At 36.6% G+C, this 27461-nt stretch overlaps 1 protein-coding gene across 2 annotated transcripts; it reads left to right on the top strand.

Annotated features, from left to right (window-relative positions):
* Positions 21311–27461, top strand: LOC18776829 (probable glycosyltransferase At5g03795). Of its 2 annotated transcripts, none has more exons than XM_007209812.2 (6): positions 21311–21473; positions 22232–22884; positions 22967–23100; positions 24724–25072; positions 25906–26856; positions 27156–27461. In XM_007209812.2, the coding sequence occupies exons 2-5, from the start codon at positions 22420–22422 to the stop codon at positions 26590–26592; spliced, it is 1635 nt and encodes a 544-aa protein (XP_007209874.1). In that variant the 5' UTR covers positions 21311–21473; positions 22232–22419; the 3' UTR covers positions 26593–26856; positions 27156–27461. The 2 variants fall into 2 exon arrangements, with proteins under 2 accessions (XP_007209874.1, XP_020420467.1); XM_020564878.1 differs by having other exon boundaries at positions 22191–22884.

Below are 27461 nucleotides of genomic sequence, written 5' to 3'. Positions count from 1 at the left end.
CCACCGTCGTTAACAATTAATACCCTAAACCCTTAAAACTAAATTATATAATTTTAAAAATTAAGTTTATAAAAGGGTTTATGGTTTTACAGCCTAATATATACCCTAGACTACCCAAAAATTATACTTTAAAAATAAACCCCAATAAATAACAACCCTAATCTCTAAACCCTAGACTCTAAACCCTAAACCATAAAACTAGAAGTGATTTTATGACTCACCAAAACAATTTTGTTTTGGATGTTCATTTTAAATTTTTGTTATTCAAAATGAATTTTTTCAAGCTTTAGGGGGAAGAAAATATATCAATGACTTCATAGGAGTTGACTTTGCATTTTTCTGATTTATTTTAAATTTATTTTGAATATTTTGATATAAAAATAATAAAATATTCTTATCACAACAACAAACCACGTCGGTGTTAATAAATTGTAGACGTTGTAAATTGTAAGAGACGACTAAGTTGTTAAAATGACGTCGTTTAAATGAGAAACGATGGCGGATATTTAACTATCCGACGTAAAATATATATTCCTCGACTTAACCGCTGTCGTTACAAAGTACTACCCTGAACCCTTAAGAAATTGAAGACGTTGTAAACCATAAACGACTCCATTGTTCAAAGAACGTCGTCTAAATATCCTTTTACGTCGGATTTGTTTAAAACGAAACCACAAAAAACGACGGCTTTTGACTTTATTTCGTCGTTGGAAAATTATTACACGTCGGTAACGCATTTTGTATGTTTGTTTTTGTTTTTACTTTAAGAAAACCTCAACAAATTTTTACATTATATATTATAGACAAAATTTGTACATTATACATAAATATCAAGTGTTCAATAATTCCCCTATTTAAGTTGAAGGCAAACAAACTCTGCCCATTCATTCCGGACTTCATCAATTGCTTCTTGGGGGTATGGCTCTTCCTGTTTTCCCTTCGCATACTGCATAAAAACAATGACTATTAGGGTTTATAAATAAAAGGAAATTCAATCACAGACGACCATAACCGACGTAGTATATCTATTCAACGACGGTAATTTTACATGACCGTCGTTGATAATACAAAAAACGACGTAAAATGTTTGAAGGTTATTTCTTCTTACCTTCTTCTCAAACCCCAAGGAAGGATCCATGATGATGTCCTTCATGAAGCGCATCACGTAATACCCGCATTCGACATTGCTGGGTTGCTTTGGTGTGCCTGACAGAGTTTTCCAAATGACTGCCTTACGGCCTGATCTGGCTATGTGGGAATTATAAATTTTTATGCCACTGTTCACGATGTTTTTGGCCTCTTCATCGACCACACGATATCCTGGCAGAGGATCCAGAAAATAGACTGTTTCCCTCTTTGCTCTTACAATCAGCAAGATCCAATGACGGCTGCACAAAATTAATATAAAAACGACGGTTATTTACAAAAACGACGTATTATAATATTTCACACGACGAAATAAAGTAGCAATCGACGACATTATATATTTATCACGACGATAAATAACTACCGACGTGGTTAGTCGTTTCAAACGACTCAATAAAATAAAACACCGACGTGGTTAGTTTATACGCTGTCATTTATTGAAAATCATAAAAACAAAATCCTGTTAAGGAGACTAACCCTGGATTGTAAGGCATCAGGAAAATCTGTTCACCGTCAGTCTTCTGAAGTCGTGATGCTACCATTCGTGATCTGTCAGCTATTGTGCCAGAGCTGGCACTAACTGTAGCAGGGTCGATAAAGCCAACCATTGTGCACATATTTGCTTGTTTTAAAACATCGTGTAAGTACCTAAATATATAAAATAATATAAACAAGTCAGCGCAAAAAAAACACACGACGGTTATGTATAACAAAACGACGTATTATAAGGTTTCACACGACGTACTGAAATAGACAACGACGTTATAATAAATTTATCACGATGGTACATACTAACGACGTGGTTAGATAGTTAAGACGACGCAATAAATAAACCAACGACGTATTATTTTAGAATGACAAACCTCATATATACAGCAATGACTGTAGCTCCTATTTCCTCCATGCCTGCAAATTGTGTAATATCTTCAGGCAGGAGGAAGGTATCGCGCTCTAGACCAAAGACCTCCTTATCAATTGTAAAGTGCAGGGTCTTATCCTAAGGCACGAGTGTCGTTTCCACATAACGACAAAGGGTTTGTAAAGAAGATGGCGCCTCCATATTTGAATAATCAACAACTTTAGTAACCTGTTTAAAGAAATAAAAAAAATGACGTGGTAATTCAATAAAAACGACGGTTTAAGGAATAAAACGTCGTCTGAAAACAATTTAAACGACGGTGAAACAACCGTCGTGGTGAATTATTTATTACGTCTTAGAAAACAATTCCGCTGTCTAAGTTGTAAACAAACGACGGTTTAAAGAAAAATATCGACGTCTGGAATTTTGAAAAACAAATAAAAAAGGCAAAGTTATGTGAACATACCTGGTCGTCATCTTCTTTCTGCTTTTCATCTTGTTTTTCTTCTTTATTCTCTTCATCTATGACGTCGGGAATGATTAACTCCGTCGTCTAAAAACCACAAAGTTTTAAAAATAACGACGTTTAATGGCGTGTAAAACAAGTAAACTAAATACGACGTGGTATTGAAATACAAACGACGGTTTATTTTTAAAATCGTCGTGGTATGTATTTCAAACGACGGTTTTATTAATAATAACGACGTCTAATGGTTTTTAAAAAAACAGACAATTCAAAGTTCAGATATGTTACCTTTTCTTCCTGATGTTTCCCATTTTTGGCAGTATCATCCTCAAAATGCTGGGATCTCACATCACCTCCAGAGCAGCTTGCTTTGTCAGACATTGGATTTTTGGGACTTTGGCTAATTCTGGGTTTAAGCATGCTTGGATCAAAATTGAGAATTAATTGGGAAAGCTGACTCAGGAAATGCTCCCTCTCAGCCTCTACCAATTGTTTCGTTCTAGCCTCCATCCTTAAAGCCTCTTCCCTTGCCTTAGCCTCCATCTTTCTAGTCTCTTCTTGAAGGAGAACTCTTAAACTGTCCTTCAAACGGTCGTCAAAGCTCACTCTCTGTGGTTTGGGTAAATTGAAATATTGCTTTGGTGAGATCCCAGCACCTACTCCTCTGACTCTGCCTGGATGCTCGGGGCCCAAAGCCATGGTCAGCACATCATTGCTGCCAGAGACGGTGACTTTGCCTTCCGAGACTTGTTTTTGCAAATCATCCTGAAACAAAGATATATAAAAAAGTAAGAACAAAAACACACGACGGTTATTTATATACAAACGACGTATTATATAATTTCACACGACGCAATAACATATAAATCGACGTTATTATAATTTATCGCGACGGTAGTTATACCGACGTGGTTAGATTTTTAAAACGACGAAATTAATAAACCACTGACGTCTTATGTAATAGAGGGATGATTCAATACTCACACCTTTAACGACGTTGTTTAAAACATTTCGACGTAGTAATTTAATACAGACGACGCGAAATTGAACCACCGACATCTTATGCTATAATTACAGAAAACAGAGTTGTGATTCCTATTTAGACCTTTAACGACGTGTTTTAAAAAATGTCGACGTGGTAATATCATTCACACGACGTAAAATATAACATAAGACGTAATAAGAATTATTCACAGTTTAATAAAAATTTAAAACAGAGTGAGTAGGCTTACAATTAATTTTGCTTTCTCTGCCACCTTTGGATCAGGGATGTTACCATGTTTGTCCTGTCTAGCTCTCTTCCATAAGGTAGATCGATCAATTTCTACCCCAGGCATGGTTTCCTCTAATTGATCCTCCAAACCAGCATATCCTTTTCGAGACAATCAATGATTGTACTCGAGTTTCTCCCTAATCTGTGCATGTTGAGAATGCACAGACTCAAAATCTTTGGATAGCCTTGAAGCTACAAAGGCATCCCATTGTGCTTTCTCTATGAATTTATATGTTTCAGGGGGTTGGCTTAATCTCTCCCTGTCATTGGTGTATGGAAGGATATAATGCCTCGTTAGTGTAGACTTGAAATCCTTCCATTTCTTGGCAGCAGAAGCTAAGACAGAGTTCTTGCCCCCTTGACCTACTACAAAAGCAATGTCAACTGCTTCCCAAATCTGCTCCTTTATATCCTTGGGGATTTGAGCCCATTTCAAGTCCACAAGTGGGACTCTGGAGCGTGCCAACACACCAATATAGGACTGCATCTCACTGTGTGCTTGGCCAATTCCTTTCCCCCTTTTATTGTACTCAACAATTGGCCTCAGTTTCTGAAGTTTTCTCTTCACAACACGAGGCATTGTGCTCATACCTCGACCAGCCTTTGAATCATCAGAGATTGTTGTCGCGCTGGTTGGTTCTGTATCAGCAGATGATGAAGCAAACTTCATCTTCTTCGAAGACTTCATTATCTTCGAAGACTTCTCTTGAGGAGGTACTTGCTCCTTACCTCCATTTTTGTTGGAGCCAGAATCCTTACTTTGGTCTTGGTGAGAAACCATTTTTACAGACAAAACTGCAAGTGAAAATATTTCAAGAAAAGATTAAGAACACAAATGACGGTTATTAATAAAAGACGACGTATGATATGATTTTAAATGACGCAATGAAATAATATCAGACGTAATAAATGTTTAAAACCAAGGTAATTAAACAACGACGAAATAATTAACTACAAACGACGTAATAATTAACTATAAACGACGGAATATTTATATAACGTCGTGGTATTGATGTTCACACGACGTCAGTAGTAATATACCGTCGTCTATATAAGGATCCAAAACCCTTCTTTCTTTCTCTGTGAATGTTTGATTGCAGATTTGATTTTTCTGAACCATGGTTTTTGTTTTCTAATTTGATAAAATACAAGGCCAAGAAAGAAAGTTTTGGAATCTTATATAGACGACGGTATTTTAATATGACGTCGTGGTATTAACATTCACACGACGTAAAACAATAAGATACTGTCGTCTATATTAGATACCAACCCTAATTTCTTTTTCTTTATATTTTATCAAATTAGGGAAAAACAAAAACCATTGTTCAGAGAAATCAAGCCTGCAATTAAACAAGCAAATAAAAAAAAGACTATAATTTTAAAAACAACTTTGTCAATTTTCAGACAACGCTAGAACGACTGACGAACCGTCGTGGTCTACATATTTAACCACGTAAATAAGAAGCTACCGTCGTCTTATTTAGTTGAGGTAGTTGTCTTCAAAGTTGGAAACTTTCCCTCTTTGTCTGTATATTTTTTCGAACTTGGAAAGAAGTAAAATGATTTTGGCCAGAAAAAAGGTAAAAAGATTTTTCAAACAAAAAACGTATGAGCATGCAAAACAGCAACCAAAATAGTGAAAATGAAAGCTTACCTTTTGCGTGCAATGAAAGCAAGAGGAAGACGATCGATGTTTAAGTTCAGAGACGACGAAGAAGACGAGAGGAAGACGATGAGATACTCTGAAAGTGCTCTGACAAGGAAAAAAGTCTAAAAGTTTTCTCTGGGAGATTGAAATTTTTAATCGGGTTTGGAAACAGTGCATGTGTAAGACAGGTACACGAAAATTTGCTTACATATAAAACCATTTCAAAAAATAATACGGCGGTTACATATAACTACGACGTATAAATTACAAAATACGACAGTACGTTTAACTTCGGACGTGGTAAATAAGTACGACAGTAGTGTTGTAGGTACCGTCGTAGTAAACTCAAAAATTAAAGTACATAAGTAATAACTCGCGTCATGGTAGATCATTTAACACGTCGGTTTTATTAATGTACCGACGTGGATTTATGTAATATACGTCGGTCATAACGACGTTGATTTTAAAATTTAAACGGCGGTTTTTTTGTAAGGACCGCCGTTGGTTTTAAAAATTTATTCTATAAATTTGTCGCTTTCATTCATTTTCGGTTTACATTTAGGGTTCCAAGTTCTTCCTCTCTCAGAGACACTGTCTCTCACATCTCAAAGACAGTAATTTGGATGTCTTTCTCAAAGAGAAATTGAGCTTACTCGCATCAAATCTATGTGCACAAGAAGAAGCTTGTCAACTAGCCTTCTCACTTCCTTGATCAAGCCTGATAGGACATTTAGTGCTTCTGAATACTCCTTGCTTTCCATCAAAAGAGATGCAAGCCTGGCCTCCACTCGCTGTCGAAGGAAAGTTCGCTTCTCAGGGAAATCTGAAGATCAGATGTGCCTGATCCTCTACTTGATTTTCTTGGCTAAGAAGATCCGTCAGATTTGTGATAGCCTCTTCCTTTATCCGTAGAGCTTCAGAAGAAGAAGATGGGTTTCAAGAATGCGATAAAGAATAGAAATGGCTTCATGAATGCGATAAAGCATGAGCAATCGAATCAGTGCTTTGAACTATACTCTGAACTATACAAGTCAATGCTTTGAACTATACAAGTCCTGCAGAAAGATAAAGGACCAAACTGTTAAAGAAACTGAAACTATTAAAGGACCAAACTGTTAAAGAAATTGAACTTTTGTATCGATTTACAGCTGAAGCTAAGCAGTTGAAGTTATTGACAGCTCAGTCCAGCACAGACATACTCAGCCCAGCCTAGATTAGAAGTTCTACCCAGGCAGAAATGAGATTCCAGCTATCTTTTTATCTTTCTAGAGTTGATTTTTCCCTTCTTAATTTTGTAAAAGGTAGTTCTGCCTAAAACAGTCCACTTTATTATCATCTATTCTGGCCAGAACTACCACTTTTATACTGTGATAAATTATGAGGTACTCACCAGTCTGAGGCAGGAAAAGAACTTACTTGGGAGATATTCCTCACCTAAATTCACAATCACTTGTTTAGAAATCAGTAACTTGGGGCGCAAGTTATTTGTTTCAAAGAAGTCTGCTAGGATTTTTTATTGCTAGCAGTGGCACACTCGCACACCAAAGAAAGTTGGCTTGTTGACCAGTCAATGGTTTTCAAGGTAATGGGGAACTTTGCCCTTCCATCACAGGAATAAAAATAAATCGGGTGAACAATTCTTAAATTATTATTCTGTTCACTTGACTTTTTATTGGAAAGGAGGAGAATTAGTTTTGGTTTTGGTTTTGATGTTGAGCGTCTGTTTAGTTTCTTCTCTTTTTTTCTTTTTTTCTTTTTTTTTTCCCTTTTTCAGAGAGAGAGATATATATATATATATGGACTAAGAAAAATTTGTGCCCCAGGCTGTGGCCCTGGTAGCCCTAGGCCAGGGCAGGCTCTGTTAGAGACGAAATTCAAATATTATAATAGAGGAGTATGCGTGGGGTGAAGTAAAGATAACTCTAGCAATATATACCCGGCCTGCTTCCCATTCATTCTTTTATAAGGATGCTCGTCAATTGGTCAATAGGGCGTGTCCCTTTCGCTTATGTAATATATGCGGTGTAATGGGTGCACTTGGCTAACGCATAAAAACCTTGGTCCTCTTTCATTGGTCTAGTTCGGTCATTGCTTATCTCTTTCTTCTCTATCGGGGAATTGGGGAAAAAGTGCACCAATTAGGGGAGGTGAAAAGGCAAGAAATAAGAAAGTAGAGTAGTTGGCACACGCCGGTCAATCCAGTATGTACGTCACTTTCGTTCTTTCCATTCAATATCTCATTACCAATCGCATTTGTTTTATTCTGCCAAGCCAATCCCTTGCTACTTGCTTCTTCCCACCTTGCCTGAATTGGTCATACCCTATCTTGAATCTGGAATATAATTTGGGTGGGCATCTGTCCCCCTCGTTGTTGAAGGTGTTGGCTTATGAAAGACATCCCCAGAATGCCCCCATCCATGCCTATCTCACTTGTTTACAACTCTTATGGGTCTTTTAGCGCTATTTTCAAATGATGCAATATCTAGGCCTCCTAAACCTGTTCTCTCCCCCAATCCTCATAGCATTAATATTCCAAGCACTAAGTATTCCATGCTTGCTCAGATGCATCAATCTGCCTATACCATTTTCCTCTTGTAGAGAGCTCTAGATAGGAGGGAACTAATAGTTTAGATCAGGTTCATTGGTATTTTCTCTCCCACTGCGCTAGCACTTAAGAGACTTTTTTAGCTCAGAGTGAGGGATCACAACAAGGAGTAACCAAAGTAGGTGGTACTGCTGTACCAGTTCACGACTACCATTTCTGTAATTTAACTTCCCTGCCCCTTGTCCACTCAGTCTTCTTTTCAGACCTTAAAAGCATTAAGTAAATGGGGCACAGGGGCGGGAAAATCTACTCATTCAAAGGGAAAGCGCACCCCTCTATTTATTTTCACAAGAAGAAGAGCTAGTGAAATGGGCATTCTTCATGCTAGTGAGGGAAAGAAAAGAGGCATGTTGCGAGAGGATAGATTGATTCAGCTCCTAACAAGCATATGTTTTTCATTAAATGAATGATTATTCGGAAAACGTATGTTGATGAGAATGTCATACATAATTAAAAAAGCAAACCTGAGGGCGAATTCAACCTGGGCTCCATTCGAAGACAAATAAAGGTCTTTCTCGGCCCCATGCTCCTTCCCATGAGCAACTTGGTTAGCTTCATGAACGAGAGCGCTAATCACCCTCATGCGGGACGATAAACATTGAAAGGACTAAAAGGGTAGCAACGAAATGTAGATGTTGATTTTTGAGCTCACGTACTTTAGTTATAATGCCTTCTACATGGTAGAAGCTTATACTTTTCTTTGGTCCTAGAATACCAAGCATAATGATCGCAGAAGGTGCATCAAAAGAATTTTTCTACAAGTCAACAGCATGTCGAGCATGTCAAAGGTAATCCTTCAATTCAGGGAGAACCGAGAGGTCATGATAACAGTTGACGAGTGAGGCGGGGGGCTTATTCCTCTCAATTGACGAGGGCTTGAGTACCCTACGACCAGTACAATGCTCTAGTAGCATCTTCTATAGCGCTGGCATCTTCTATAAAGAAAGTTGTCCTGGGGGACTCCGTCTCATCTTTAGGGACTATATTCATCGTAATTAAGCTATCGTTTCTTGCATTATCACTTTTTTTAGTATAATAATTATTGAACGTACGGCTTGCGGTACTGCTTATGTTATTGCTTGCAGTACGGACTACTCTTCCTGCTATTAACATCGCTTTTCTTCTCTCTTTTGGAGGAGGGGGGGTTTCAGGCCTAGCTTGATACCGCAGTAGAGACTGTTTTTCTTTCTGTTGTGGGCTGGGATTGCTGGCATGATTTTAACTGAGTTCTTTCCCACCATTTTCTTTCGAAGTCAGGCTACTACTGAGCTCCGCACCAAGGCTCAAACCATGCCTCAAGTAAACAATAGCCCCCTTAACCCAAATGTTTTCCAAGAGATCTGAGAGACATGGTAAAACTAATGGTGCACTACCCTTCTCGCAAATATTTCTCAGCAAAGCCAATGAGTACAACTTTTTAAACCAAAACTACGAACAAGATCTTAGAGCTGTCTCAATCATCACAGCTCAGGGATTAATGTGATGTTTTTTTTTATGCTGGAGTCATGAATCGCCGCTTTGCACTTTTTTTAAACCTTTATTTTTTTTTTTTTTCAGTGTTCCTCTTTTTAGTAGAAAGCGAAATGAGTGTAATGAGAATCATAGTAGTAGTTCCACGCCTCCTTTTGCACCTTAAACCAAACAAAAAGGAGAAGGCACTTTCCGAAAACGATCGAGGCAGGGATTTCTAGTAGTCATCTATCGCGACAATGGATCAACCATATTTCCAAGCTAGAAGAAATTAACAAAAATTCAAACTTGGAAAGATATATCTCGCTAAAACAAGTGGAACTCCAACCATTATCCTTATGGAAACCGCTTGCCACAGGGATCGGCCAATTGCCAATTTCATTTTGCTTCGGCAATAGATCAAAATAGAGGCAACAAAGCGCCCCCATGGATTGTGTTATTAGATTAGCAGACGCCGCGCAAGACAAAGTAGTCGTACAAGGACACTTGGCTTATCAGAGGCAATGGCCTTCGCCTACGTCAAAGACAGCCGATTCGCCCCACTAACATGTCTTCTGTTGTGATTGGGTGTCTGGTGGTACCTTCTGCCAGGGCTCCTATTGGGTTCGAACTCTCATGGCACATTGGCATTATTACCTTTTGCAATTACTAAATAAGTAAAAAAAAACTTCCCAAAAATTTGGCATTGCATGAAGTTCAATTCATTCCCAAAAATATGTTATCTTGTGTCTCAAGCAAATCAAAGACAATTTCTATCAGAATTATCCCATAAAATCATGATAATATCTCCAATGATTTACTAGATTTTTTCCTCCATTTGACATACACAACAATATACTTTCTTGAAATTTCTAGATTACATATTTTGACCATAAATAGGCAAAATGCAAATTATGGCAATGCCTATTATTCTTGAAATTTCTACATTGCTTATTTTGGGCATGAATGGTGGGCTAATTTACTTAACAAACTCATGATATTGGCAAATACTGCTATAAGATCATATAGTAAATGGAAATAAGTAAATCTGATCTGTTACATTGTTTTTTTATATACAAGAAATCTAATTATACATGATCTTAGCATTTTAAAAATTAATTACCATGATTTGTTATGTAAATATTGATTCTTGCAAGTAATTATGTGATTAATTCATATTTCAACTCTATAAATTCATTTCAATCTCACCACCATAACAACAACCACGAGTCTAAAGCTATCTCTGTCAGGGTTTTTTTTTTTTCGGTTTTTGCCAAAGTACTAGTTGTAAGGTGAAGATGGCGAAGGTGCTGCCGCAACTCAACTTTTTTATCATCCTTGTTCTTCTTGGTTCAGGTATATATATATATATATATATATATATATACTTTCAACATCTCATTGTAAATCTCTACGTATATCAACTGGCATAACTAACTCAAGATTTTGTTTTTTCGTCAGCTATGTTCACGAAAGCGATTGTCAAAGAAAATAACTCAAACGGTAAGCATGAATGAGATTTCGAGTGGACCCAAATTTTAGTCTCTATATAATGTGGCAGATGCATGACAATGTCTTGTTTGATAAATATGAATGTGGATGCGGGATATAGCTCAGTTGGTTGAATTCTTTCACTTCTATTTATGTGGGTAGAGATTTGAAACCCCGAGGCACCCAATTCATTTGTACAAACACCTCTCCCCAATTGCTTTTACTAAAAATTTAAATAAAAAATGTCGAAAATGTCATTGTACTTTTGAAAATTTGATTGTTTTGTTTTTGAAGGGGTGACGTCGGCTGATCCCAGCTGCAGAAAGATTATATATGGTTCATATTGCCCCAAGCCAAGAGGGCCACTCCGGCTAGGAAAGGAAGATGAATGCAGCGTAAGATGTTCGCTGGCTGAGCCCAACAGTGTGTCAATTTGCGAGGGAAGACCACCCACTCCAAATGAAATATATTTTTGTGTGTGCGTGTTGCCTTGCTAGACCTGTAGCAAATAATAATAATAATAATAATAAATAAAACCTTTATCTATTGGATAAATTAAGAGGACATTAATATTATCTTTTTTTTCTTTCTTTTTTTCGCATGAAATAAGTAATGCCTATTATTCCCCTCTCTCTCTCTCTGGATTGACAAATTTGATTCATATTATACTTGATTGGTTGAAGGATATTTTTTTATTGGATTTTTTTTAGAATTTTTTTTTTTAATTTTTCAACCTTGGATACATCCAAAGACGACAATAAATTATTCTTTTTATTAATTATTTTATATGAATTAATTAGGCTCACGTTTAATCGGGAAAAAAAGACATATAATGTTGTGGGAGTATTGCAAAGAGCATCTCCACTTGATATGTCACGTTGAGACATATGATATGTCACCTTTAGGCTCACGTCAGATTGTCCCCATTTCTTAAAATTTATTTTTAAAATTTCCTTGTTCTACTTCCTATAATACCCTTTTGTAAATTATTCTGTTTGTTTCAATTTTCAATATTTTTAGGATCTCAATTTATGAAGATATTGTCTCTTTTGAAATTCAAGTGACAGTTGCATTTACCTTTTCAATTTCTTGGTGACGACCAAAATTGAAGGAACACATCGTTGACTACATATTTTCAAACAAGAATGTACTACCTCTCTAATTATATGCCCAATAAGAATGTACAATTTATATAGAAAGAAACCGATCAAAGAAAATGTATAATGGGTAATCTTTTGAAGTCAAACGATTAAATTTAAAGTTATTTTTTAAAAATTATTTTTTTTATTGTGAATGAAATTTCATCAACCTTATAAATCAAACAATAATATCAACATAAAAATATGTAGTCTCGTTAAAATGTCCCGAAAATAGAACTTCACTTGTCCATCACCAAACACCAGAACAAGTTCCTCTCCTAACTCGGGACACCTTCCATGCCATGCTCCCTACAAGTTTTGAGTTAAACTTAAAATGCACTCTACCTTCTAGCAAAGCTAGCCTTTCATATACTTATTCTTTTGGTGACTATTTTAAGCGCACATTTTCAAGGATTTCATACAATTATATCATCAAACAATATTGACCCAACAAAAAAGCAAAAAAACTTATATAAAATAAGAATAATGTTGTAAAGAATAAACATGTGGAGCCCACATGTATGGGACCCACAAAGAAATTAAGCAAAATATTTTGGAAGCTTATCACCTGCACACTCACGGGTACACTCACGCGTATCCTTTCTCAGCCTATAAATAAGACCACATCAGAGAAAGAAGATAGAGATAGAAGAGAAGAGAAAAGAGGAAAGAAAGAAGGGAAAAGAGAAAAGAAGAGAAAGGGAAACGGAAAGAAACAAAGAGAGGAAAGAGAAGAGAGGAAAGAGAGAAGAGGAAAGAGAGAAAAGGAAAGAGACAAGAGGAAGAGAAGGAAGAAAGAGGAAAGAGAGAGCAGAGAGAAATTCTCCTAGAGAGAAAATTCAGTGAACCACACATGTTGTAAACACTAAAGTTGTAGCCATATTATTTTATATAGTGAAAAGTTACTGCTGCTGCTCTCCGAGGACGTAGGCATAGCCGAACCTCGTTAAATGCTGTGTCTCATCTACTTTACGTGCAGCTCAATATTCATACATATTTCAGGTTATTTTTATAACACGTTATCAGCACGATAGTCTCTCCTTTTATTTCTGAAATTTTTCCAACTCAACACTATGTGGTTACTTCTCTGTCTCCTCTCTGTCATATGTCTACTCTCACTTTACTACTACAACGACATGCAAACTTTCTTTTTTGTGTTCTCACAATTTCTATGTTGTTTAATCCATGCTTGTTTAATTTACTTCTTTGTAACGTAATTTATAATTTTTATGTTGTTTAATCAGTCCTGTTATTTTATGGTGGTGTAATTTTTACCCATCGCGTTGTAATACAAATTATTGTAATAAAATGATGGTGTGATCTTAAAACCCATCTATTATATCTTGAATAGTGGCGCAGTTATATTGCCCACACTATATAATATATTATGCACTTCATATATATTAGGTGGAGGTTTTTATCCCAACATTTATTTTATTTATGGTATGGTGTAGGTTTATTACCCATACGGCAATATTTAAAGGGTGGTGCGGGTTTATCGTCCACGCCTTTGCTTTTATTTAAATGTATGGAGCAGAATTAGTGCCCATACAAGCACGTTTACTTTATCACAAATTTACTTTTACTTAAAGTATTATTTATGGTATGGTGTAGGTTTATTACCCATACGGCAATATTTATTTAAAGGGTGGTGCGGGTTTATCGTCCACGCCTTTGCTTTTATTTAAATGTATGGAGCAGAATTAGTGCCCATACAAGCACGTTTACTTTACGAATTTAATTTACCGCACATTTAATTTTATTTAAGGTATGGTGCGGGATTAACGTCCATACAGCAAGCAATTTAATTTATGAATTTATTTTACCGCACATTTACATTTATTTAAAGTATGGTGCGGGTTTATCGTCCACACTAGTAATTTATTTATCAGCAATTTATTTTATGGATTAATTGTGCTGTATGATGAGTTTTTACAGTATGCAGATCAGGACCAGAAGTTCTTTGATCCTCATCATACAATTACATCAGTGTTGAGCCTATTCTTAACAACTAAAATAAGTTATTAAAAACAGCACCTTTAATTCTCGCAAGTGCACGAACCGTTTATAGTATAGCTTATGTAAATACGAGGTCGATCCCACGGAGAATGGTAACTTGGTTCCAAGTTAAATTACTTATAATGCTAGAAAAACATAGAACAAAGAAACTGACTAACTAGCTAAAGGCATGGTCGAATTCAACAATGCCTCTTGCTAATTACTCAAGGTCTAGGACAGAATCCTAGCACCACACACGCACTCAAGATGAGGGGTTTTGTTGTTCAAATGAAAAGAAGAAAGTGAAATGAAAGTGCTCGAAAGTAAACACTAGCAGCAATGAACAAGTTGTGAAACAATGATGGAGAGGTGTTAGAGCCTTGGAATCTGCCACTAGTCTTCCTATCCAAGTTATGAATGCATAGAAATTGACTCAAGCTTCATCAACAATAGATTATCGCATACAAGCCTATGGTATCTAGGTGCAGGATGCATCATTCTCCTAAGGCATGTGATTGTGCATGGTATCTACACAACACGTGATCTCTAATATGCAACCTAAGCATGGTATCTACTTAGAATAAAGCATACAAGAGTCATTAAGCTCCTTGAGAATATGATAATCACACAAGTCCTAGAACATGGTATCTGTCCTAGTCAACCTATGGTTATTAACCCCTTGAATGATTCTTAGGCCATTCATATGTTGCTTGTGAAAGGAGAGTAGAATTGGTGAATCTAAACCCCTTCCCAACCTGTGCTAGATGCATAAAATCCTAGTTAGCTACTCCAAGAAAACATACATCAAGCACATAATAAACTGGAGGTTAACAACTTGATAATAAAAGCAAGGAAATCAATTAACCATAAAATCATCCATAACATTAAATATTCATGACTAGGGCTTCATCCTAAGCCCTAACTAAATGGATTAGTTAGACATAACTATGAATACAGAAAATAAGAAATACATAGATAGGATAAAGAGAGGAGAAGAACTAGATGGTGGCAGCAAGGAAGTTCCCAGGACAGCTCCAAGCTCCCTTCTCTCTTTGTGGTGAATCTGAATGTGTGTATGAGAGTAATGGATGAAATGAATGTGTGTGTCTACCCTCCCCCTTTGAATGAGTGTGCAACTCTCTATTTATAGAGTGCAATTTCGTGCTCCCCTTTGGCTGGTGAAACACACCTCTCTTAGCTGCTCCCAATTGCCTAAGCTGCCCAATAAATGCCAACTTTTCCAGCTGCCCAATAAATGCTTTGGTGGACTTTTCTTGGTTTCTTTATGGAAAGCTTGACTTTTGTTCATCTTTTTGACTTCCCATACTGATTTGTCTCCCATGTGTAGCCTACCAGAATTCCTGGAAAATGGTCCTTGATTTGTGCAGACAAGATCCCCATAATTAAGCATGCCATGTTTTGCTCCTTTTTGACTTCCATAGCTGAAATGCCTCCCTAATTTGCTCAACATGTCAGGTCCAAAGTCAAACAATGATGAAGTGAGGCACATGGCTCAAGGGAGGTGTGGAGCACAAGGCTCACCAGCTGGCAGCTACATATTAAAATCCTCCTAGATCATGGTTCAGTGTTTGACAGGCCAAGGATTCTAGCTATCATTAATTGGGCTGAAATTTGGATATGTTATACTAGACACCCATTGGAACAACTTCTGGGAAGCATGTCTCCTCATCAAAGTAGTGTAGGTTGCTGAAATGAGGCCTGCAAGATGACCCACGAATTTGGACTGACAAGGAGTGTGGCCCAAATTGGTTCTGTCATTAAGCTCATATTCCTCTTGTGCCAATCAACCCTTAACATGCATGAATTGCATCAAATGTGATCCCCTTTGCTGTCCTAACCTACAAAACACACAAACATAGGTAAGAGACTCAAAATAAAGAGAAACTAAACAAAATTACTAAGCAAGGAAGGCATGCAAATGTGTGAAATTATGACCTTATCAATCAGGACTTGAAGATCCTTGATGATGATATTAATATGAGAGCTGGCAGTCTCTCCGGTACTGTATTTGTAAACATGTGATTGGACTTAAGGGTCCTTGATCCCTGACATGTAAATAAGGACCTAGAGTTCCTTAATGATGTAACAGTACCGTATTGGTTCATAGTGCCGTACACATGGATGATAACTGTACTGGCAGATGTACTGTACACATGAATAGATACGTATTCATGACTTGATGAATAGTACTATTCACATGAATAGTGACGTATGCATAAATATTAACCATTTTGGGTAAACCGTCACTATATACAAAAGGGAACCTGCAGTTCCTTAAACTCATGGATGAGCAATTAAATGAGATGCCAGAAGTTCCTCAAAATATAGACAATTATGTAAGGGCTTGAAGTCCCGAAATGTGTACAGAAAATTGTAAAAATGTCCATACCATGAGAATATGTGGCTTTGGCCTGAAGTTCAAAATTTAACAGTGTTGAGAACCTGAAGTTCCAACAATTAAATGGACAACCCTTGAGGTATTATTGCAAATTGTGGTATGCCACATATTTCTTTGGCATAAGAAGATGATGAATTTAATAAAGTTCGATTTTGTTATAATCGACACCTCAAGGAAGAAATATATTTTGTGAATTACGGTTGTTAAGAATACACCGCGAAATGGATAATATTAATATAAACCTCAAATAATGAATTGAGGCTCCCCACATGTTTTGTTATATCTGGGCCGGAAGCCCATGGATCCAAATATATGAGAGATCCTGAACTTGAAGTTGTGGGTATATAGTAGTTAATGCTCTTCACTACTATATTGCGATATTATCGTGGCTTTTACTCAATTCATATTTCATGTCCATTTGAAAAGGGCAAATAAATTCTGAGTTTGTGTTTAGCTCAGGCCAAAAGTTCCAGGCTACCATGCGATAAAATATGAAATTTGGGAGAGACAATGTGGTTATTTGAACCTATAAGGCACAAGGTTCCAAACCGTCATTTTGAAAAGACGTAAAAACCACAGGTGTAAGTTTAAGAATGTGCGCAATTATTATAATAGGAAAGGAGCATATAACAGATAGATTTTTTCCACCTGCAATGAAGGTGCAGGCCCTGTAAAATCTATAAAAATACATTATGTTCTGGAAGCCTCTGAAGGAAGAGGACGACGCCTCTTAAGCTTAGCCATGAGCTTCTCGTGGTCTCCCAAAATTCTTTCATTGGAGACCTGCAGCATGTCTAGCCTTCTCAGTGTATCAACAGAGTACGAACTCACCAGTTTCAACAAGGAATTATTCTCTCCTTTAAGTTTCTCAACCTCCTGTTGAGACTCATGAAGCATTCTTTGAAGAGACGAATTTTCAGTTGTTAGCCTCTGAACCTCGTTTGCTCTAGCACGCAAACGATCAGCCATGTTAGAAACAGAAGCAGCACTCTGAATGCTAAAAGCCATTGAGTCATCAATAGCCTCTTCCTCAGACCTCCCTGTTAACAGCATTTCATTCATTGGAGTAATGAAATTCCTAGCTACTATGACAGCAGTAGCATCATTCATCATCACAGAATCATTAACTGTGAGATGACGATTTTGGGATACAAAGGATGGACGCCAAACTTTGGCGTCACTAGTTGTTGTGGGAGCATCATTTAAATTGAAATAATTTGGGCAGGAAGAAGAGGAAGCCATTTTTAAGAAGGTTTCGAAGAAAGCCTTAGGAAAACTAAAGTTTCAGAAAATGAAGGAAGTTAAGTTGAAACGCAATTGCTCCAATCAAGTTTTGCAAAGGCAATATCTATAGACGAAAATATGGCAATATCTTCAGGATTCCAATATCTTCTCGAATCCCCATATTATCTTCTTCTTTCCCAGAGTCCAAAACTTCACGTGGCCTCTAATAATGCCTGTCGGCACTTTCGGCGTTTTCAAGTATTATTTTCGTCAAAGCCGATCTTGCTTTACGGATTTCACGGAGCTACTTTTTCAAAAGTATCCCGAGAATCTCGCAATTTTCCTATGGTTAATTTGAAATTCACCGGTTCTACCTATTCATTATATTTGTGTATAAATGTGTTACTAACGAAATTTTCTTTGCAGAAGACATCCAGTTTACTCCATACCTAATGATGCGATATCTACTTATTTTTCTTATCAGTGAGCACTCAATATGCCCGAGAAGTAAGACTATCTCTGATCATCCATTCAGGAAGCAAGACTATCCCTGATCACGTTTTCGCTACATCAGGAAACTGTGAAGGCGATCTTATGCTTTAATCTCCGGAAGTCCTTCTAGATTAGGAGATATGAGAGCTTATTGTCTGCTCCCACCAGCTTCCTTCCTTGATTGCTTACCTTCTCTTGCAATCAATATCACATTATTTTTGCATTTTTTCTCTTTTTATAACTCTCTGTTCATAAGAGATTTTATTTCTTTAGAATGAACATCTGAAGAATGAATCCATGAAGTAATCCTAATTATGAGGGTTATTTGTTTTGACAGAGGCAAAAGAGTTGTGATTTTTGCTCTTGCAGGATATAACTAGATCATCAAGCGCTACATTATATTTACTGGGCCGATATGAGCTTGAATGATACTTGAGAAAAGTTTCTCCCACCTAAGGATGTAAGCAATACTTGTGTTATTTTATGCTTATATACCTATTTGATATTTTATATTGAAAGGTAACCAAATGGGGAGATAAGTCCGTTCCAAAAGAATGGCTTGTATGTATCCATGAATTATTAACACAAATTTTACAGATTGCAAGTTGGATACATTGATAATACACTGCACAGATTAAAGTCCCATAAGAACAGAATATGGGTATAGCAGTGATCAATATGATGCACGCCTGTTGCGTAGCAAATGATGTGGATTGAAGTCCCGAAAGGACAATCCTTTGACATGTCAATATTGATATTGTGCACGCCTAATGCGTAGCAAATTGTATGGGTTAAAGTCCCATAAATTAATTGACATGTATGTATTAATCTGTGGCATGCCTGCAGCATGACAGATATATGGGTTCTAAATGTTCCAACTCCCTAAATGGAGATTATCCACGCCCTACTATAAAATAACGCTCCATTGGAGGTTATAATCCACATTCTCACATAATAAAAGCCCCCTGCAGTGGCTTGGGTACCCAAAAGCAAAGAAATGCTTATAATTGATGTATGTGCATGCAAATGAGAATGGTGGGATCATAAATTGATGAATGACAAATTTTGAATTTGGAGTAGCTACTTAAATCATCAATGGGCTGTGTTGATTGGAACCACGTTCAATTATTAAATGTCGACAATATCATTGGCCAAAATGGAATGAGGTAATTCCATTATAGATAAGAATGAACGTGAAGGAACAACCCACAGTACGAACCCCAAAATTTGTTAATACTGAATGTTATACTTGGGTGTTCGGAATAAAAGGGAATATACCTACTTTGTATGACACAATGTTTCTGGCAGAAACAAGGAATGTTGGGTTTTCTCCATATTTATAGATTCAATTGTGCCCCTTTATTGCACATTTACGGAGACTAACATGTTATCTTTAAGGGTTATTAAATGCACAGAGCATATCACCTGAAGTGATTCCCTAAAGATGTATAAATAGCTGGGTTAAAGCTATATAATGTGTCATAAAGTTTAATCCCTTTAAACAAAATCCTTGAAAGGATTGAAATTGCATGAAGTAAGTCCCTGAATGACATGTGCCTGAAGCACAAAATTTGTACTCAATATTAATGTACATAAATTACATCAGCGAGTATATTGATTATAATGTGTTTGCAACACATTAAAGCTTCTCAAGAGTTCAAGAAATATTTGTCTCGACTTAAGGATCGAGCATTATGCCAACGAGATTCTTGCTTATACTAAGAAAGTATTGAAGCATTTTTATGAGGATTATCCGTTGGACACTTTAATGATTTTCCGGAAGTATATTCGACCGGACATCATATTTTTCAGATAGGGCTCAACTCCATCACCATCATTTTGGAATGATGTGAGGTATATTTGATGCTATCTCCGCATAACACCTTGTACGAGCATATTCTTTCAAGTGAACTTACAAATAGCCCAAGTTTTGTTAGAAACACGGACTCTAAAAATTTCTATGATTTACATAGAGATAGCTCACTGGAAATATATTTACTTACTCAACTACGAGAATTGTTAATGGCTACATCCTCCACTCACTCCGAAAGACTCTCACTCCAAAAGATAGTCATGAAGACATCAGGGGGAGATATTAATCAGGGGGAGCATCCAGAAGTATGCTATACAGATTGTTGTACTCTTCTTTCTTCCTTCCATCAGTTCTCTACCTTACTAGGTTTTCTTCAAGCAAGATTTTAATGAGGCAACCAATCTAGGGACATGTGGTCTCCAAGGGGGAGTGTTGTAAAGAATAAACATGTGGAGCCCACATGTATGGGGCCCACAAAGAAATTAAGCAAAATATTTTGGAAGCTTATCACCTGCACACTCACGGGTACACTCACGGGTATCCTTTCTCAGCCTATAAATAAGACCACATCAGAGAAAGAAGATAGAGATAGAAGAGAAGAGAAAAGAGGAAAGAAAGAAGGGAAAAGAGAAAAGAAGAGAAACGGAAACGGAAAGAAACAAAGAGAGGAAAGAGAAGAGAGGAAAGAGAGAAGAGGAAAGAGACAAAAGGAAAGAGACAAAAGGAAGAGAATGAAGAAAGAGGAAAGAGAGAGCAAAGAGAAATTCTCCTAAAGAGAAAATTCAGTGAACCACACATGTTGTAAACACTAAAGTTGTAGCCATATTATTTTATATAGTGAAAAGTTACTGCTGCTGCTCTCCGAGGACGTAGGCATAGCCGAACCTCGTTAAATACTGTGTCTCATCTACTTTACGTGCAGCTCAATATTCATACATATTTCAGGTTATTTTTATAACAAATAATATTATTTTTTTATCTTCAGTCAATCACATATTGCCACGTGAAAAAATTATCAGGCATAATATGTCATGATTAACCTCTGTTTTACATAAGTGTTTCTTAAAAAAAATGGAAATGATGACATTAATATGATTTTTATTTATTTATTTTGGTCTAAAGACTTTTATTTAATTAATTCTTAACTTGGTTGACACACAATTGACAGCTTGCTAAACTGTCGCTAACTAGCCCCTCCTCTTATTTAATTGTTTTATTTATTTAGTAGTCGTTTGAGCAGTTGAACTTGACGGATTGACTGGTCAAAATATTCAAAAGGTCTATTTTTATTACCAAAAGTCGAGAACCGTTACCGTCTGTCTCGCAAGCTCTCTCTCTCTGTTTCCCTCCCTAACCTCTCTCTCTTCTGTGTCTTAGATCCATCAGCTTCTTCGAATTCGATTCGTTCCCATTTTAGCTCAGCTGACTCTGCTCTAGCTCACTTGATCAAGGTATGATTTCTACCCACATACATAACATTATATTGTTGTTTTACTTATCGGTCCTGTGTTAATCCATTGCTTTTCTAATTCTGGAACTCGAATTTCCTTTAATACCCAGAAGAAAAAAGAGAAAATTTTTCAGTCAGGGACCCCTTTTTTAATACAACTAGCCCAAAACAACTGAAATGATCGAAAAAGGTAGTATTGTAGTATTTTTTATTTGAATTAGATGAAGAACAGTGTTGCTCTTTTTTTTTTCTTTTTTTTTTCTGTTCTTAAACTGTGCAGAATTGAATTTAGCATATTGGGTTTTCTCCAGACTATTGGATTTTGATACTTAGCAAGATTTTCAACATGATGTAATATGATTGTTGTGAATTCAAGTTGTTTTTTACTGGAATTTGATGAAAAATTATAAGTAGTTTCAGTCTGGCAATGCATGTTATGGTTTTGCAAAAGCATGAGCTAGGAACTTGTAACATAAACTTCGAAGAATAATTTATTTAGTTTCTCTCGGCTTTATAATCTAAGTAAAAGTTAGTTTCATTATCACTTGGTATTTATGTTGTGTTCTGACTTCTGGTAGAACTATATATGGTTTCCAATAATTTTGTCTTTGATCACTGCAAAAACATGATGACAGTCATTTTGACTAGTTCTGTAATCTCTCTCTCTCTCTCTCTCTCTCTCTCTCTCTCTCTCTCTCATTTTTCGATTCTTTGCTAGGAAGCTGATTTACCAAATTTTGTGGAGTTTACACCTTTCAGAGAGAGGGATAAGGCTTGGACATTATCAAACACGTAGGTAGTTTGAAAATTTGGCAGACCTTGTTACGAAAGCTGAAATTTCTGGACCTGGACTCTCATTTAGGAGAATTGTAGATTAATAAGCTCATGGTTGCTGGGGATTCACTTTTTTATATGTTGGCGAGGTGGAAATCTTGTAGTATGATGAGATGAAAACTTTATGTGAGAGCCTTGCTGTGATCCTAATGAAAGAATTTATCCGGCTCTTTGGCGGGTATAAAATTGACTGGAAAAAGATATTTTTTGTGGGGGCCATCATGACAGCATCCTGTGTCATGTTGCAGATGTTTATACTTAATGATCCTCTGGATATGTGGTTCCTCTCTCTGCCGGTCGCAATTCCATCAGATAAACCCTTGAACAGTAGCCTCAGCTTGAATAAGACCTCTACTGAGGCAAGGGTCAAAAGATTGCAAATAATTTCTGGTGCCCCCATTGTTTCACCAAATCCTCCTATTGATTTGAATCTCTCAGTGCCAATTATGCCAGTTGCAGCCTTAGTTCCTCCGAGGGGAAAATCTAGAAGAAGAAGAAAAGATTCGAAAGTTGATAACATGTCAAAGGTCGTCCCTCCTCCTCCCCCTCCACGTAGAACTGTGCCTTCTCGTATGCAGGTAGTCTTGTTCCTTTTTCCATTGAGTTTATGCTAAAGAAAGATGTTACCAATGATCTTAACACTGTAGCATATGTATTTAGAAATTCATTTGGTCCTTGACACCAAAAGAGGCACTTGTGTATGCAAAGAAAGAGGTCGAGCATGCCCCAGCAGTTATGGAGGATGATCCTGATCTATATGCCCCTATATTTCGAAACATTTCTGTTTTCAAAAGGTAATCTCACAATGCCATCACCATTTTTCCTTCGTCATCCTAGTTGTTCATATGCGTGCCTGTGTGTGTGTGATACATATTTTGAATACAAACTTCTAGGAATTGTGGATGTTCATTTAGTCCTTCATGTGAAAAAAAGTATATTTGCTCATAGGTCATCTACTCGGGTATATGCAGTGTTTACTTGCAAGATTTGAGATACATAATGGTAAGAGTGGTTGGGCATAGGACTGGTTAAAGGAAATCTTATCTGCATTGTGCGGTCTAGCTAAGTTAGTATCAGTGATATTGAGTTCGAGGAAGTCTTTGGGCTCAAATTTCACTTGTCCTAATTTTTGTCTATTAGGTTACATATGTTACCCATCCTTTCATGTTCTGTTCTTCAGTTGTTCTGAATTTCTTATTCACCACATGAATCTGTAAGTTTCTCAGTACTATGAACCTCATTCATTTCATGTTCTTGGTCGCAAAATTTTGTTAATCACTCATATTCAGGCTTGTCTCTGACGGTATGAAACCCTTACCCATGTTCTTCTTCTCTATAATAAGTCTATGTATCATATCATAGTGCAAAAGCCCTGAATATCCTGAGACATTTAAATCTTCTTCTGATTAGAAGGTATCAGAAATTTTAAAATACTGTGACTTTTGATAAAGTCCCATCGTATCGCCACTCAGAAGCATTTTTTCTTTTCTAAATCTTGGTTGGGTTCATTTTTAAATTTACTCATCCTTCCCTTTATCTGAAATTTATACGAGTCTAAAGAATCTATTAGACGAGCCATACATATTCTTGTTGAGTTACAGTAGAGCACTAGGATGATAAAGCATGCAGCAATTTGTTTTTTCTTTTTCAGAAACTTGGACTTATTATTTTGGTACCAAAGATTTTACCTAATTAATGTACCCAAAGATTTGGACTTATTATTAGAAACACATTCCTTTCAGTATATAACAATATTTGTGATCACAAGCTATCTTGGTTGCATTGCTCTAGCCAGGCTCAATTCCTTTTTCTCGTACAAATATGATGTATATACAAAAGTTGCAATAATTGATGAACACTGTGTCCTCTTGTTTGTGAAATTGATGGTGAAGCAAGAGCAACTCAGTCACGTGAATTTTGGATGGCTATGGAATGGAATTCATTAGTTAAAACATGTAGCCGTGGCATGCTTTCTCTTTTCCTTCAGAAACTTATACATTGTTTTATCAAGATTGGAATCCATATTTTCATCATGAAGTTTTTTTTATGCATGAAAAACATGCATATTTTGAGCAGTTATGAAATTATATATTACAGTAAAATTTATAACTTCGTCGAGCATCTATGTTATTAACACTGTTTCTCTCTGTCAGACGCAAGAATACTCGTTAAAACTGACAGTACCATATAAACATGGGAAAATACTTATAGTTAGTGTTATTTATTTTTCTTTTTCAAAATCATGCCTCTGTGTGTGTATGTTCACTTGTATTTCTAGATATCTAACAATAGTTGCTAGAATGTCTGGCAATATACTCAATCATTGATTTCACCAGGCTTCCTGTTCTTATGATAATGATCCATCAGAATCATTTTTTACTGAACCGTTTAAAGCCATAATTTTGCCTTAATTTCAGGAGCTATGAACTGATGGAACTGATACTTAAAGTTTACATATATCGTGATGGAGCAAGGCCCATTTTTCACCAACCTCATCTCAGAGGAATTTATGCTTCTGAAGGATGGTTCATGAAGTTGATGGAGGAAAACAGGCAGTTTGTCACAAGGGATCCAGAAATGGCTCACTTATTTTATTTTCCTTACAGTATGCGCCAATTGGGGATGGCACTTTATGTACCGAATTCACATAATTTGAAACCACTCTCAATTTTCCTGAGAGACTACACAAACACGATTGCTGCGAAGTATCCTTTCTGGAATCGGACACATGGGTCAGATCATTTCCTTGTTGCTTGCCATGACTGGGTACAGTAATCTGTTCTTCCTTTCCACAGCATGCTTCTTTCCAATTTGATTGTGCTAATGTAATTAATTGTTTAAGAATTGAAGGCATTCATTTTTATTCTGTAAGTTGTACACTGAATGAATCTCATCACAAAAGCATAGTAGTAGACTACACGGTACAGTTGAACTTCAATTTTTCACAAGTATAAATTCTGTAATGTTTTAACACAGCTTAATGTTTTCTCATTGCATGGAAATAATCGTTACTGGCATCAAATTATATGGTTTTGTTACCTAGTTGACTTTTCTGATTTTCCAAACTACGCTTCACCTTTGTGTTGTAAAATATTTCCATTTTACAAATACTAAAATTGCCATATTATTATACTGTAACAGCCATTATGATGTATGTCCTCCTTTTACATTTGACAATGCACCTATATCGTAGCAGTATAATATTTTAGCACTGTCTGGAAAGAGTAATAGTGTGTTGTACTATTCTCTATGTTCTTTTACTTCTAAGATTTCTATGGTGATCAAATTTGAATTGTCTAGGAAGTATGAGAAAGAATTCCAAATTCCTTGGCAGTTTTTATTGTATATGTTTTCTCTTTGTAGTTTGATTGGAAATGCTTCTACGTCAGCATAATAGCTGAAAAGGTGTGCATATCTGTAGCTATGAGAAAGATGCTTGGTGGTTTGCAATTTGAAAATTATTTTTGAAAGTAAATATCTGTTCAATTTAATATCTGATATTTTAGCATCCATCATTATGAAGACCAATCAGTGTACACAAGTTGATGCCATGGTAATATTTTAAACTTAAATTCCTCCATTCTGTCGACCTTTTGCAGGGCCCTTACACGTTAACTGCCCATGAGGAACTAACCAAAAATACTATAAAAGCTCTATGCAATGCTGACACCTCGGAAGGAATATTTGTTGCCAGGAAGGATGTTTCACTTCCAGAAACTACCATTAGGACCCCCAGGAAGCCTCTTAGAAATGTTGGTGGATTTAGAGTGTCACAGCGCCCACTCCTTGCCTTTTTTGCAGGAAACATGCATGGAAGAGTCCGCCCAACACTTCTCAAGCACTGGCAGGACAAACATGAAGACATGAAAATCTACGGGCCTCTGCCCCTTAGAGTCTCGCGAAAGATGTCTTATGTCCAACATATGAAATCAAGTAAATTTTGTATTTGCCCAATGGGGTATGAAGTGAACAGCCCAAGGATCATCGAGTCCATCTACTATGAATGTGTCCCAGTGATTATTGCCGATAATTTTCCCCCTCCTTTGAGTGATGTGCTAGATTGGAGCAAATTTTCCGTTGCCGTGGCCGAGAAGGATATTCCCAAGTTAAGAGAGATTTTAGTGGCTATTCCCATGAGAAGATACCTTACCATGCAAATTAATGTGAAAATGGTGCAGAAGCATTTCCTTTGGAATCCAAGACCAATCAGATATGATTTATTCCATATGATTCTGCATTCAATCTGGTCTAGCAGGTTGAACCAGATCCAAATCCCGGAATCCTAGTGTGTGTTTAGCATGTCCTTAATGGATATTGATTTTCTATAATAGGCTGAGTTTGAACAAGGAGCTGATTAGAGTCGAGACTAGCGGCTAAGATGCAAGTCCATTAAGGCACTTGGCTCTTGACTTTATGAAGGACTTAAAACAGCATTTGGTGCCTCCAGCCTGGTTTCATGGTAAAGTGTTCCAAGTTCTTTGAACTGAAACATGGATGGACTTTTTCTGGGAAGACTGGGGTGGATGCCAAAATGAGAAGTGGGGATGCAGGTATGCTCAATAATATGCATCTCTAATAGTGCAAATGATGTTTTACTGTTTTTCTTGTGACTGCTAGCTCCACTGCTGGTTTCATATTGTCACTTTGTGTAATGGGGTTGCTTCTTTTTGGTCCAGATCAAAGCCACCATAACTTCTTTTCTTCTTTTTTTTTGGGTCAAAAGCCACAGCATAACTTCTCCAAACTCTTTTCAGGACTTCATTTGATGTTAAATATGTGAAATGACTGTTACCAAATTTTTACTGAGACAGTTAACCATTTGTCAAATGTACTTGTTCATCCACTGCAGGAAAGATGACAAGGCGAAAGAGTCTCCATAGCTCTGTGTGACATTTCACTGGACCCAGATAAAGCTCAAGTAGATGGTACATTACAAAATAAAATCATTGCCCGTATACAAACAATCCTATATGATTTCATTATACAAGTCAAATTTTCCATTTTAAGGAATATAGTTCATAGTTGTTGATGCTGACATGTAAATCATTTTGGAACAAACATTTTGTATACATACAACTGGTTATCGTATACGTACATACATACAAGATAGTTGGATTTTGTATAATTGTATATGGACTGTCTGCATTTACGGGTT

This window comes from Prunus persica, chromosome G5 (genome assembly GCF_000346465.2).
Source record: "Prunus persica cultivar Lovell chromosome G5, Prunus_persica_NCBIv2, whole genome shotgun sequence".
In the NCBI taxonomy this organism is placed as follows: domain Eukaryota; kingdom Viridiplantae; phylum Streptophyta; class Magnoliopsida; order Rosales; family Rosaceae; genus Prunus; species Prunus persica.
The sequence above is the reverse complement of the archived record's forward strand: the minus strand, read 5'-3'. Positions and strand labels throughout refer to the sequence as shown.